Genomic DNA, 13,948 nt, shown 5'->3' on the forward strand with positions numbered 1-13,948 from the left:
CTTGGATTGAACCTGATTGTCTCCTATTCCCTCAGGAACTGTATAACCCTTACTGGTTTAGCGCTAAATATAATAATAATAGAGAGGATAGTACATTCCAGCTGGGTGCCTTGATACAGGGAAAGTTCTTGTTCTAAGGAACTGGAGCTACGTTCTTTTTCATGCATCAAACCTGATGGCTTCATTATTAAAAATGTGGATGTAAATCATGTTATTTTACAAGAAATTCAAACATATCAATTGATTTTTATGAAGGAAAATCAGAATAAAATCAAAAAAATTTATTGTTTGAGATCATTGTTAAGGTTTAAACAGAATATATAAAATAGAATCTGGCGGCTGATTAGTTTTTTTAATTTTAAATTATTTGTGATAGTGAAAAAAAAAATAATCACCAAGTCATCAAAGCTAAGTAATAGTTATATTAACTGAATAGATTTATATATATATATATATATATATATATATATATATATATATATATATATATATATATATATATATATATATAATGTGTGTGTGGCTTTGTAGCCTACATATGTAAGTGTTACTACATATGTAAGTGTTGCTACATATGTAAGTGTTACTAGTGAAGGAAGGTATGAACCTTGCTAAGTCTTCCTCTCTGATGAACTAGCTGTGTTCACTAACATGGCTAGTTTAGTAAGATTCAAGTAACATTGTTAGAGTTTAAGAAACAGATTCGTAACATAGACATGCATGTAATTATCAAGATATTTATGGCCACGTTACGCCCTCCAGGTGCCGTATATGTGCCTTTTTCACATATTGTTCAGTGTTGACCTTTAGAAGCAAGTTAAGAGTTGTGAAGGAGATTCTGATTCTCAGGGAGGAGAATGAACGATTAAAAACTTCTTTAAGAATGATAATAGAGTCAGTAATAAGTGAAAAAATGGTTGGCATTAATCAAAGGGGAATATGTTGGAAGTAATGGATGGAAGATGGGTTCCAGGAGTGACAGGAGGAGGATAAAATTGAGGAAGGTTGAGAAACAGGAGTCAGTTTCCTGTTCTGGGTGAGAGTTTAGGTTGTTCTTATTAAAACACATAAGATTAGTTCAAAAAATTATAATTTCCATTTTCATAAGTATATTCGGAAATTACAAAGTAGACCTATTTCAAGAGCAAAAAAAAAAAGTATACAATACAAATAATTACAGGCAAAGACAAAGTTTTATTTTTTGTTGATATGACTGGTGTTTTGACGATTTGGCGACGTCAGATTCATAAGAAAATAATGACATATAATTAACATAATAAATTTACAATAACGTTGGAGAAAAGTTAGTTTTTCTCTGCAAATTGTGAGGAATTATGAATCATCGAAGAAAAAAACAACTTACAACCTAAGAAGCATTAACATAAAATATTACGTTGCATTACAATATACGTGAAAAACACTTAAGCTATATTATATATAATTGTCATAATTATCTTTTCTTCTCATTCAAATGGGGGGAGCGAGTAGTTACTGGGGTGTAGAACGGAAGGTGGAAAATTTCTGTTAAAGGAGGCATGGGTAAACATACCCTGGGGTGGGTATTATGGTCTCATGGTGCCCCACCTCAGTGGGTCCTAAAGACCCATACCGTCACCTGGCTAACCACCTCAAGCACACACAATAAAAATAATAATGAAAATTAAACATCACAAGATATGATGGTGGATTTGTACCACATTTAAGAGACCAATGGATCACCACACAGCACAATACTAGGATACAAGAAATTCTTAGTCCACAAAGATTAATTTGGATGTATTTGTAGACCTGTTTTAACAGCAGATGATTAACTACTCATAAAATACTTATATATATTATATATAATGTTGCTATTACTGCTGCTGTAGTACTTTGAGCTTGCTGTAGATGTTGTTAGGCTTCGTTTGCAGTTCGTATGTTAGATGTTAATGGGTGCCTAGTGCTGCTGTCTTGGTAGTGCTGCTCAGATCCCTGTTAGGTTCCCTTGTCAGTAGTGTTAGACTGCTATATCTGTGGTGTTTGGCAGCTACAGCTGTAGTTCCAGACTGCTACAGCTGTGGTTTCAGACTGCTACAGCTGTGGAGTTTCAGTCTATTACAGCTGTGGTAGCAGAGCAACAACAGTGAGACAGACAGTTAAACTCGGCACTACTGGAGTCGACATTGCTATCGCCTGGGGAGAAAAGTGTTCGTTAATTATCGTTATTATACTTGCACATGGCTGCCGCCGCCTATCACATATTATTGAATACCTACTTTCTAAATACTTACTATAGTATTTCCAATTACCTGTTTCTGCATTCCCACTCTCCCTAGAGTATCTTGTTAGCATATACCTGTGGAAGGGTGCGAAATGTTGCAATAGTGAAGTTCCTGGTGAGCGAAACATTACATTGATAATGATCCTGGTGAGCGAAACATTACATTGGTAATGATCCTGGTGAGCGAAACATTACATTGATAATGATCCTGGTGAGCGAAACATTACATTGATAATGATCCTGGTGAGCGAAACATTACATTGATAATGATCCTGGTGAGCGAAACATTACATTCATAATAATCCTGGTGAGCGAAACATTACACTGATAATGATCCTGGTGAGCGAAACATTACACTGATAATGATCCTGATGAGCGAAACATTACATTGATAATGATCCTGGTGAGCGAAACATTACATTGATAATGATCCTGGTGAGCGAAATATTACATTGATAATGATCCTGGTGAGCGAAACATTACATTGATAATGATCCTGGTGAGCGAAACATTACATTGATAATGATCCTGGTAAGCGAAATATTACATTGGTAATGATCCTGGTGAGCGAAACGTATCCTAGTAAATATTTGGACATGTGACTGTTTTACAGATTAGAGAGTAAAGTTAGAGACTTTTATTAGCTGTTTTTAAATGTATCTCTCTCTCTCTCTCATTCCTTTCTTTCTTTCCCACCCCCGTCTCTCTCTCATTCCTTTCTTTCTTTCCCACCCCCGTCTCTCTCTCATTCCTTTCTTTCTTTCCCACCCCCGTCTCTCTCTCATTCCTTTCTTTCTTTCCCACCCCCGTCTCTCTCTCATTCCTTTCTTTCTTTCCCACCCCCGTCTCTCTCTCATTCGTTTCTTTCTTTCCCACCCCCGTCTCTCTCTCATTCCTTTCTTTCTTTCCCACCCCCGTCTCTCTCATTCCTTTCTTTCTTTCCCACCCCCGTCTCTCTCTCATTCCTTTCTTTCTTTCCCACCCCCGTCTCTCTCTCATTCCTTTCTTTCTTTCCCACCCCCGTCTCTCTCTCATTCCTTTCTTTCTTTCCCACCCCCGTCTCTCTCTCATTCCTTTCTTTCTTTCCCACCCCCGTCTCTCTCTCATTCCTTTCTTTCTTTCCCACCCCCGTCTCTCTCTCATTCCTTTCTTTCTTTCCCACCCCCGTCTCTCTCTCATTCCTTTCTTTCTTTCCCACCCCCGTCTCTCTCTCATTCCTTTCTTTCTTTCCCACCCCCGTCTCTCTCATTCCTTTCTTTCCCACCCCCGTCTCTCTCTCATTCCTTTCTTTCTTTCCCACCCCCGTCTCTCTCTCATTCCTTTCTTTCTTTCCCACCCCCGTCTCTCTCTCATTCCTTTCTTTCTTTCCCACCCCCGTCTCTCTCTCATTCCGTTCTTTCTTTCCCACCCCCGTCTCTCTCTCATTCCTTTCTTTCTTTCCCACCCCCGTCTCTCTCTCAGTCCTTTCGTACTTTCCCACCCCCGTCTCTCTCTCATTCCTTTCTTTCTTTCCCACCCCCGTCTCTCTCTCATTCCTTTCTTTCTTTCCCACCCCCGTCTCTCTCTCATTCCTTTCTTTCTTTCCCACCCCCGTCTCTCTGTCATTCCTTTCTTTCTTTCCCACCCCCGTCTCTCTCTCATTCCTTTCTTTCTTTCCCACCCCCGTCTCTCTCTCATTCCTTTCTTTCTTTCCCACCCCCGTCTCTCTCATTCCTTACTTTCTTTCCCACCCCCGTCTCTCTCTCATTCCTTTCTTTCTTTCCCACCCCCGTCTCTCTCATTCCTTTCTTTCTTTCCCACCCCGTCTCTCTCTCATTCCTTTCTTTCTTTCCCACCCCGTCTCTATCTCATTCCTTTCTTTCTTTCCCACCCCCGTCTCTATCTCATTCTTTTCTTTCTTTCCCACCCCCGTCTCTCTCTCATTCCTTTCTTTTTTTCCCACCCCGTCTCTATCTCATTCCTTTCTTTCTTTCCCACCCCCGTCTCTCTCTCATTCCTTTCTTTCTTTCCCACCCCCGTCTCTCTCATTCCTTTCTTTCTTTCCCACCCCGTCTCTATCTCATTCCTTTCTTTCTTTCCCACCCCGTCTCTCTCTCATTCCTTACTTTCTTTCCCACCCCGTCTCTATCTCATTCCTTTCTTTCTTTCCCACCCCGTCTCTATCTCATTCCTTACTTTCTTTCCCACCCCGTCTCTATCTCATTCCTTACTTTCTTTCCCACCCCGTCTCTATCTCATTCCTTACTTTCTTTCCCACCCCCGTCTCTCTCTTTCCTCTTTTCTCTCCCAGCTTCTCTCATTTCTCTTGTCTATGTCTCTCCCATCTTCGGGTTTCCCATTTTTTCCTGTTTCTCATTCATTATCTGCGTAATTCCTTTCCGTCTGCCATTTCCACTCTTGTTTTTTTATCTTCCACGATTTTTTCCCATCCCTTTTCATCCTTTTTTGCCCACTTTTTTCCTCTCCGCTCTTTCCCTCCCTACTTTCTTCTCCAACTTACTCTCCTCCCTTCTTTCTGGTTCCTTCCCTTCCTCTTTTTCTTCTCTTATTTTTCTCCATCCGTCTCTCTTCTTCATCTTCCCTACTTCCTCGTTCCGTCCTTCCCTTCTCTTCCTACCATCTTCTCTTCCATTCCCTCCGTCTTTCCCTCCTGCCTCACTTTCCCTTCCTTTGCCTTACCCCTAGATCCCCCAGGACCCCCTGGGCCCCCAGGACCCTCCTGGACCCCTAGGACCCTCTGGAATCCTAAGAACCCCCGGGACCCCAAGGATCCCAGGACCCCAAGGACTCCTGAGGACCCAAAGGACCCTCTAGGACCCTCAAGGACCCTCAAGGACTCCCAGGATCCCAAGGACCCTCCAGGACCCCCAGGATCTTCATGATCCCATGGACCCTTTAAGACCTCAGGACCCCAAACACCCTCCAGGACCCCCTAAAACCCCCCAGGACCTTTCAGGACCACCCCAGGACCCTCCAGGACCTCCCAAAACCCCCATGACTCTTCAGAACCCCCCTGGATCCCCAAAACCTTCCACGACCCAACAGGGCCCCCAGGACCCCCTCTAGGACCCCCGAATTCCCCAGAACCCCCAGAACTCCGCAAGACCTCCCCAGGCCCCTCAGACTCTCTAGGACTCCTCCATGTCCCCCAAATCTCTCCAGGACCCCGTAGGGCCTCCCTAGAAGTCTCTAGGACTGCAGGACCTCAAAAAAGGACCTCGCAGAACTTTCCGATGTTCCCCAGAGCCCTCTAGGACCTCCAAGGACCCTCCAGGATCCCGAAGAACCTTCCCCTGAATCTCAGAACTCTCTACGACTCCTCCAGGACTCTCAAGGACTCAAGGACCCTCCAGGACCCTCAAGGACTCAGGGACCCTTCAGAACCCCTAAGGATCCTCCAGGACCGTCCAGGCACCAATAGGACCCGTCAGGACCCTCCATGCACCACCAGGGCCTGTCAGGACCCTCCAGGCACCACCAGGACCCATCAGGACCCTCGAGGCACAACCAGGACCCGTCAGGACCCTCCAGGCACCACCAGGACCCTCCATGCACCACCAGGACCCGGTCAGGACCCGTCAGGATCCTCCAGGCACCACTAGGACCCGTCAGGGCCCTCCAGGCACCACCAGGACCCGTCAGGACCCTCCATGCACAACCAGCACCCGTCAGGACCCTCCAGGCACCACCAGGACCCGTCAGGACCCTCCAGGCACCACCAGGACCCATCAGGACCCTCCAGGCACCACCAGGACCCATCAGAACCCTCCAGGCACCACCAGGACCCGTCAGGACCCTCCAGGCACCACCAGGACCCATCAGGACCCTCCAGGCACCACCAGGACCCATCAGGACCCCTCCAGAACCTCCCCCTCCCCCTCAAGAGCCAGCAACGTACCCTCGTGTCTGCAGTATATTCTGGGCAGCCCAGTCTTTCAGTCTTGAGTTCCAGTATGTCCTGGATGCGACTGTTCTCGCCCACGCAGGTGTGTTGCGAGAACGATTTGTAGGTCTCGCGCCGGGTGAAGGCTTCCAACCACGACCTCAGCCACATCAGCTCACACGCACACTTCAGCGGGTTACCTGAAACACGCACACAAGGGCTAAAATTATACAGCATTGTGGGGGTTCTTACACACAGTGCACGCTAGCCACTGACACACGAGAGAGAGAGAGAGAGAGAGAGAGAGAGAGAGAGAGAGAGAGAGAGAAGGAAGGTAATCGTACATGGGAGAGGCAAACAACAGAAGACCTTGTGGTCTGTAATCAACACGTTCTGCTGTTCTGCTGAGATGAGCTAGCTCTTAGTCTAGGAACCTCTAGATGCCTCTAGAGAGATCTTAATCTAGGTTCCTTTGGCTGTGTCTAGAGAGCTCTTAGTCTAGTAACCTCTAGCTGTGTCTAGAGAGCTCTCAGTCTAGGTACTTCTAGCTGTGTCTAGAGAGCTATCAGTCTAGGTATTTCTAGCTGTGTCTAGAGAGCTCTCAGTCTAGGTACTTCTAGCTGTGTCTAGAGAGCTCTCAGTCTAGGTACTTCTAGCTGTGCCAAGAGAGCTTTCAGTCTAGGTACTTCTAGCTGTGTCAAGAGAGCTCTCAGTCTAGGTACTTCTAGCTGTGTCAAGAGAGCTCTCAGTCTAGGTACTTCTAGCTGTGTCAAGAGAGCTCTCAGTCTAGGTACTTCTAGCTGTGTCAAGAGAACTGAGGCTGTAGCGTAAAAGGTGAGGCTCAGTAGGTAGAGACAGATGTGGGAAGACAGCGACGAGTATACAGTGAAAGACATAAATAAACAAATAGTAAATTGATTATTGGAGAGTATAAGCAATAATAGTCGGAAATAGCAAAGCAAGAGAGTATTTCCAGAGTTGAGGAAATGAGGATGGGAAGATTTAGGGTGAGTGAAGAGTGAAGAATACTCATGTCCTCTTTACTCAGGTAGATCTGTTTGTGATTTGACAAAGCCCCACTGTGTGGGCGAAATGTAATCAGTAAATGATCGCATTATACGGCATTTGTGTCTGTTTTATCATCGTGTTTTTGTTTTATACCATATATCTCCAGGATGTGGTAGGGTAAAAAATATCATGAGAGAAGCAGTAAGTTGGAGACTTAAAAGTCTACACAGAAGCTGTCTGCTGAGAACTACCTGATACTATCTCGACTGAGGACTGTAGCACCTGGGAAGGAGGGGTAGAATTATCCTAAGAAAAGTTGGAGGGAGAAGGTAGAGCAGGTTTTGATTGCTCGGAGCTTGGACCTCCAACAGGCTTGTGTGAGCATATTAAACATGAGTGTAGGTAAGTGATAACCTGACGTGATGTTGCAGTGCGGAGGATCTTCTGAATTTCCATGTCTGTGTTTGCTTTATATTTGTGGGTCGTTCTACCTCAGTGGGAGAGCCGGTGTGCACCACTAACCCAGGGGAAGGAAAGAGAAAGATAGAAATAATAAAGACGTGGAAACTAAACAAACGAGAAAAAGAGAGGATTTAGCTATAACAGAAATATAATCATTGGTGCGAGAAATAACTGAAGGACATGAAGGAATCACAGCAATAATGGTACACAATACCCATAATGGTACATAATACCCATAATGGTACACAATACCCATAATGGTACACAATACCCATAATGGTACACAATACCCATAATGGTACACAATACCCATAATGGTACACAATACCCATAATGGTACACAATACCCATAATGGTACACAATACCCATAATGGTACACAATACCCATAATGGTACACAATACCCATAATGATACACAATACCCATAATGGTACACAATACCCATAATGGTACACAATACCCATAATGGTACACAATACCCATAAGATAAGGAGCCAGACACACGTCCAACACCTGGGTATCTATATTAGAAGAGATTTCGTCAACGTTTCTCAAACATCTTCAAAAATCAAGATACGCAGGTGTTGCAGTTGTGTATACTCACCTATTTGTGGTTGCAGGGGTCGAAACATAGCTCCTGTCCCCGACTCTTCACTGATTGCTACTAGATCCTCTCTCTCTTTGCTCCATGAACTTTATCATACCTCGTCTTACAACTATGTATGGGTCCTGCCTCCACTAGGTCGCTTGCTAGACTATACCACTTCCTGACAATTCTATGGCTAAAGAAATACTTCCTAACATCTATCTGAGTCATCTGAGTCTTCAGTTTCCAATTGTGACCCTTGTTTCTGTGTCTCATATCTTTAGCATCCTGTCTCTGTCCACCTTGTGTGTGTGTGTGTGTGTGTGTGTGTGTGTGTGTGTGTGTGTGTGTGTGTGTGTGTGTGTGTGTGTGTGTGTGTGTGTGTGTGTGTGTGTGTACTCACCTAATTGTGGTTGCAGGGGTCGAGACTCAGCTCCTGGCCCCGCCTCTTCACTGAATGCTACTAGGTCCTCTCTCTCCTTGCTCCATGAGCTTCATCATACCTCATCTTAAAGCTTTGTATGGTTCCTGCCTCCAATACCTCACTTGCTAGGCTATTCCACTTATTGACTACTCTCTGACTACTGTGTGTGTGTGTGTGTGTGTGTGTATGTGTGTGTGTATGTGTGTGTGTGTGTGTGTGTGTATGTGTGTGTGTATGTGTGTGTGCCTCCTCATCAGAGGAACTTAACAAAGCTACAAGAGAACAAAGTTGACTTCAATTAACTCAAGTTTGGCCGTCGCTTCTCTGGATCTAAACTGATTACCATTCATCCCAGACATCTGTATAACCTTGATGTTGAGGATAGTGAAGAGAGGGACTCACTGGAGACGTCAATCATGGTGAGTGTGTCCAGGATGGGTTGCACTGTGTCCTCACTCAGCTGGGTAAGGTCATTGTGGGACAGTTTGAGCCACTCCAGCGAGTGAAGGTCAAAGAAGGTCATGGGCAGGATGCTCTTGATTCTGCAACGCCATGTTATTATTATTAATGATAATATTAGTATTATTATTAATATTAATACTAATAATATTATTAAAATTATTATTAGCATTATTATTAAAATTATTATTATTATTATTATTATTATTATTATTATTATTATTATTATTATTATTATTATAGCCACTGGAAAGCGCTTGATCTGTAAGTGTAAAAGGAATGGAAGTGCAGATGACAATTCCTTTAAGAGTGTTTGTGTAGCCTCCTACCTCCCCATTTAAGGTTAATCATGAGAGAGCACGGGAAGACATGGGGGAATACATGGGGAAGACATTGGGGAAGACATTTAGGAAAACATGGGGAAGACATTGGGGAAAGACATGAGGGAATACATGGGTAAGACAGACATCAGAAGATTTTACGACTCCACAACGAGGCTATCCACTGAGTAATGTTATCTACGTAAATCTTGATTAAGGACTGTCAAATGTTATCCAGAATTCTGGATGGTTGAGGCAAGTAAAGCAGAAGGCTCTCTGCCTATCCTCCGCTCTCCCCTGCTGCTGCTGGCATAAAACAGAGGAAAAATATACTTTAGTATACTGGAGAAAGAGTTTGTAATTTACAGATAGAAAGTATAGGTTATAGTATATACAGACCCTTGTAGGTTAAACGCTTCATTTTTTATTATATACCACCTCGACTACATAGTAATACTACTACCACTATTTCTAGGTACCACTATTTCTAGATGCTGTGGTTCAAGTGTCCGTAATAAACAGAATATCCTGAGCAGATTCATGTCAGTGAGCCAAACACTGATGCAGTTCTGGAGTTATCTCACACCTGGAACCTCTTACTTTACTAAATATTCTTCAGCGTGGTAATTTTTCATGTGCCTCGTGACTCATAACATCGTAATAACACAACTGAAAACCATGGGTTTGAGGCTTACTCGTTCTGGAAACACTTGTCCTGTTTCCCGACAAACATTACATAACATGTGATATATTGAACATTAAAATGGTATAAAATACCGACAGATTGTTAGGTAAGACACATATGCAACAGTTAGGTATCTTTATTTCGAAACGTTTCGCCTACACAGTAGGCTTCTTCAGTCGAGTACAGAAAAGTTGATAGAAGCAGAAGATACTTTCTGTACTCGACTGAAGAAGCCTACTGTGTAGGCGAAACGTTTCGAAATAAAGATACCTAACTGTTGCATATGTGTCTTACCTAACATGTGATATATTGTGTGTCTTCATGAGGGTGAGATACACGACGTCTGTCAGAACCTTGTTGTCTGTGTTTGTCAAGGCTGCTGAAAAATTTAGTTAACTTAAACAGCTCTTAATATAAAAACCATGTTGAATATTGGTTGAAATGCTTTTTATCTTCAGAAAGTTAACAGGGTTGTCCTTACTTATAGTTTTCTTTAGTTTACCCGTAACTGACATCAATCTAACTAGGCGGTAACTGGGGGAGCATGATCTATCTCCCCTTCCGTCTACTCGAGAGACACTGGCTAGACTTAGTCATCTCATTCACTGAGTGTAATTGTGAACTGGTATGTAATTTGACACAGTCTCAGTATTCTGGCTGATATATCGTCTCCCACTCTGGTACTATTATGAAGTGTTCTAAATATTTTATCTGTGGAGAAGAATAATGCACAATACCGTGACTGCAACAATACACAAATAACCCGTCGTAAGCTATGTTCGAGTTATTTGTGTTAAGTTGTGGAGGTTGTAAACTAACACTGACAGCGACAGTTGTAGTTCACTGTCAGCAAGTGACGTCTGACACTGACAGCGACAGTTCTAGTTCACTGTCAGCAAGTGACGTGACCGTGCTAACATAAGAACATAAGAAAGGGGGAACACTGCAGCAGGCCTGTTGGCCCATACTAGGCAGGTCCTTTACAATTCATCCCACTAACAAAACATTTGACCAACCCAATTTTCAATGCTACCCAAGAAGATAAATTATGCTAGAAGAAGATAAATTATGTAACATCACAGTCACTAGTGAAATGGTTGTGAAGCAGATAGACAAACTGAAGCAAAATAAGTCACCGGGTCCTGATGAGGTTTTTTCAAGGGTTCTTAAGGAATGCAAAATGGAACTCTGTGAAACATTAACTAATATTTTTAATTTATCTCTTCAAACAGGTGTAGTGTCTGATATGTGGAAGATGGCTAATGTAATTCCTATTTTTAAAACAGGGGACAAGTCGTTACCGTCAAATTACCGCCCAATAAGCCTGACCTCAATTGTAGGCAAATTACTAGAGTCAATTATAGCTGAGATTATAAGAAGCCATCTCGATAAGCATAGCTTGATTAATGATACTCAGCATGGATTCGCAAGAGGCCGGTCTTGTCTAACTAATTTATTAACTTTCTTCAGTAAAGCTTTTGAGGCTGTTGACCACGATAAAGAATTTGATATTATTTACTTAGATTTTAGTAAGGCTTTTGATAGAGTTCCGCACCATAGACTGTTAAAGAAAGTGGCAGCTCATGGCATTGGGGAAAAAGTGCTCTCGTGGATCGAGTCATGGCTCACTGACAGGAAGCAGAGAGTGTCCATAAATGGGGTTAAATCCGAGTGGGGATCTGTAACAAGTGGCGTTCCACAGGGATCAGTCTTGGGCCCGTTGTTGTTTATAATATATATCAATGATCTTGATGAGGGAATTACTAGTGATATGAGCAAATTCGCCGATGACACAAAGATAGGTAGGATAATTGATTCAAACGTAGATGTTATGGAACTTCAGGAGGATTTAAACAAGCTCTATTCTTGGTCAGAAAAGTGGCAGATGCAGTTGAATGTAGATAAATGCAAGGTTCTGAAGCTTGGGAGTGCCCATAACCCTAGTACTTATAAGTTAAATGATGTAGAACTTAGCCATACAGATTGCGAAAAGGACTTGGGGGTTATGGCGAGCAGCAACCTTAAACCAAGACAGCAATGCCTAAGCGTACGTAATAAGGCAAATAGATTACTGGGATTTATATCAAGAAGTGTAAGCAACAGAAGTCCAGAGGTCATACTGCAGCTTTATACATCATTAGTAAGGCCTCACCTAGATTATGCAGCTCAGTTCTGGTCTCCATATTACAGAATGGACATAAATTCGTTAGAAAACATTCAGCGTAGGATGACTAAATTAATACATAGCATTAGAAATCTTCCTTATGAAGAAAGATTGAAGACTCTTAAGTTACATTCACTTGTTAGACGAAGAATGAGGGGAGACCTGATCGAAGTGTATAAGTGGAAGATAGGTATTAATAAAGGGGATATTAATAAGGTCTTGAGGATGTCTCTCCAAGAGAGAACCCGCAGTAATGGATTTAAATTAGATAAATTTAGATTTAGAAAGGACATAGGAAAGTATTGAACATTAAAATGGTATAAAATACCGACAGGTTGTTAGGTAAGACACATATGCAACAGTTAGGTATCTTTATTATGAAACGTTTCGCCTACACAGTAGGCTTCTTCAGTCGAGTACAGAAAAGTTGATAGAAGCAGAAGATACTTGAAGACGATGTAATCAGTCCATCACCCTTAAAGTTTTGAGGTGGTCAGTCCCTCAGTCTGGAGAAGAGCATTGTTCCATAGTATGAAACAATATGGAGATGAAGTGACAGGATGGAGCTTAATATAGCGCCAAGAGGTGAGACGTAGGCCACTAGGAGAGGTAAGAACTCAGATGTTGAGAGGTCAGGTCCCTCTCAAATCCAGCCGCTCTCACTAGTGGAAGTTGTCGAAGTTAATTGCAGGTCTGTATCAAGATACCCTTGTGTTGCAGTGTCTGACAGATTGAACATTAAAATGCTCTTCTCCAGACTGAGGGACTGACCACCTCAAAACTTTAAGGGTGATGGACTGATTACATCGTCTTCAAGTATCTTCTGCTTCTATCAACTTTTCTGTACTCGACTGAAGAAGCCTACTGTGTAGGCGAAACGTTTCATAATAAAGATACCTAACTGTTGCATATGTGTCTTACCTAACAACCTGTCGGTATTTTATACCATTTTAATGTTCAATCTGTCAGACACTGCAACACAAGGGTATCTTGGTACAGACCTGCAATCAACTTCTACAACTTCGTGATGAATGGTTTGAAAAACCGACAAGTTGAAGATTGAGACACTTATGCAGCATATGGGAATCTTTATTCAGGAAACGCTTCGCCACACAGTGGCTTCATCAGTCCAATACAAAGAGGAAGGCGTAAGGAGAGGAGGAGAATGAGGTAATCAGTCCCTCAACCTGGAGTCGATGTGTTCAGTCCATCAATCTTGTAGAATGTACAATCTTGTAGAATGTACATTCTAAAAGATTGATGGACTGAACACATCGACTCCAGGTTGAGGGACTGATTACCTCATTCTCCTCCTCTCCTTACGCCTTCCTCTTTGTATTGGACTGATGAAGCCACTGTGTGGCGAAACGTTTCCTCAATAAAGATACCCAAGAGTTGCACATGTAAAGGACCTGCCTAGTATGGGCCAACAGGCCTCCTGCAGTGTTCCTCCTTTCTTATGTTCTTATGTTCTTATAAGCTCTGATGTGAAAGTCCCACTCAAATCCAACCCCTCCCACTCATGTACTTATCCATCCTAAATTTGAAACTGCCCAAAGTCCCAGCCTCAATAACCCAACTAGGTAGACGGTTCCACTCATCAACTACCCTATTTCCAAACCAATACTTTCCTATGTCCTTTCTAAATCTAAACTTATCTAATTTAAATCCATTACTGCGGGTTCTCTCTTGGAGA

The 13,948-nt window shown here is 42.7% G+C and overlaps 1 protein-coding gene across 2 annotated transcripts in view; it reads right to left on the reverse strand.

Moving 5' to 3' along the window:
• Positions 1-1,072: 1,072 nt before the first annotated feature.
• The window catches only part of LOC138853905 (leucine-rich repeat-containing protein 70-like), an 84,742-nt gene continuing 71,866 nt past the window's right edge, over positions 1,073-13,948 (reverse strand). For both annotated transcript variants that reach the window (XM_070093544.1, XM_070093543.1), the window contains exons 8-10: positions 9,027-9,166; positions 6,159-6,343; positions 1,073-2,172 (exon numbers count right to left, since the gene is read on the reverse strand). In XM_070093544.1, coding sequence (XP_069949645.1) covers positions 2,095-2,172; positions 6,159-6,343; positions 9,027-9,166 — 403 coding nt within the window. In that variant the 3' untranslated portion in view covers positions 1,073-2,094. The remainder of the gene's footprint in view (positions 2,173-6,158; positions 6,344-9,026; positions 9,167-13,948) is intronic.

The sequence above is a fragment of the Cherax quadricarinatus genome, chromosome 43 (assembly GCF_038502225.1).
Source record: "Cherax quadricarinatus isolate ZL_2023a chromosome 43, ASM3850222v1, whole genome shotgun sequence".
Taxonomy (NCBI): domain Eukaryota; kingdom Metazoa; phylum Arthropoda; class Malacostraca; order Decapoda; family Parastacidae; genus Cherax; species Cherax quadricarinatus.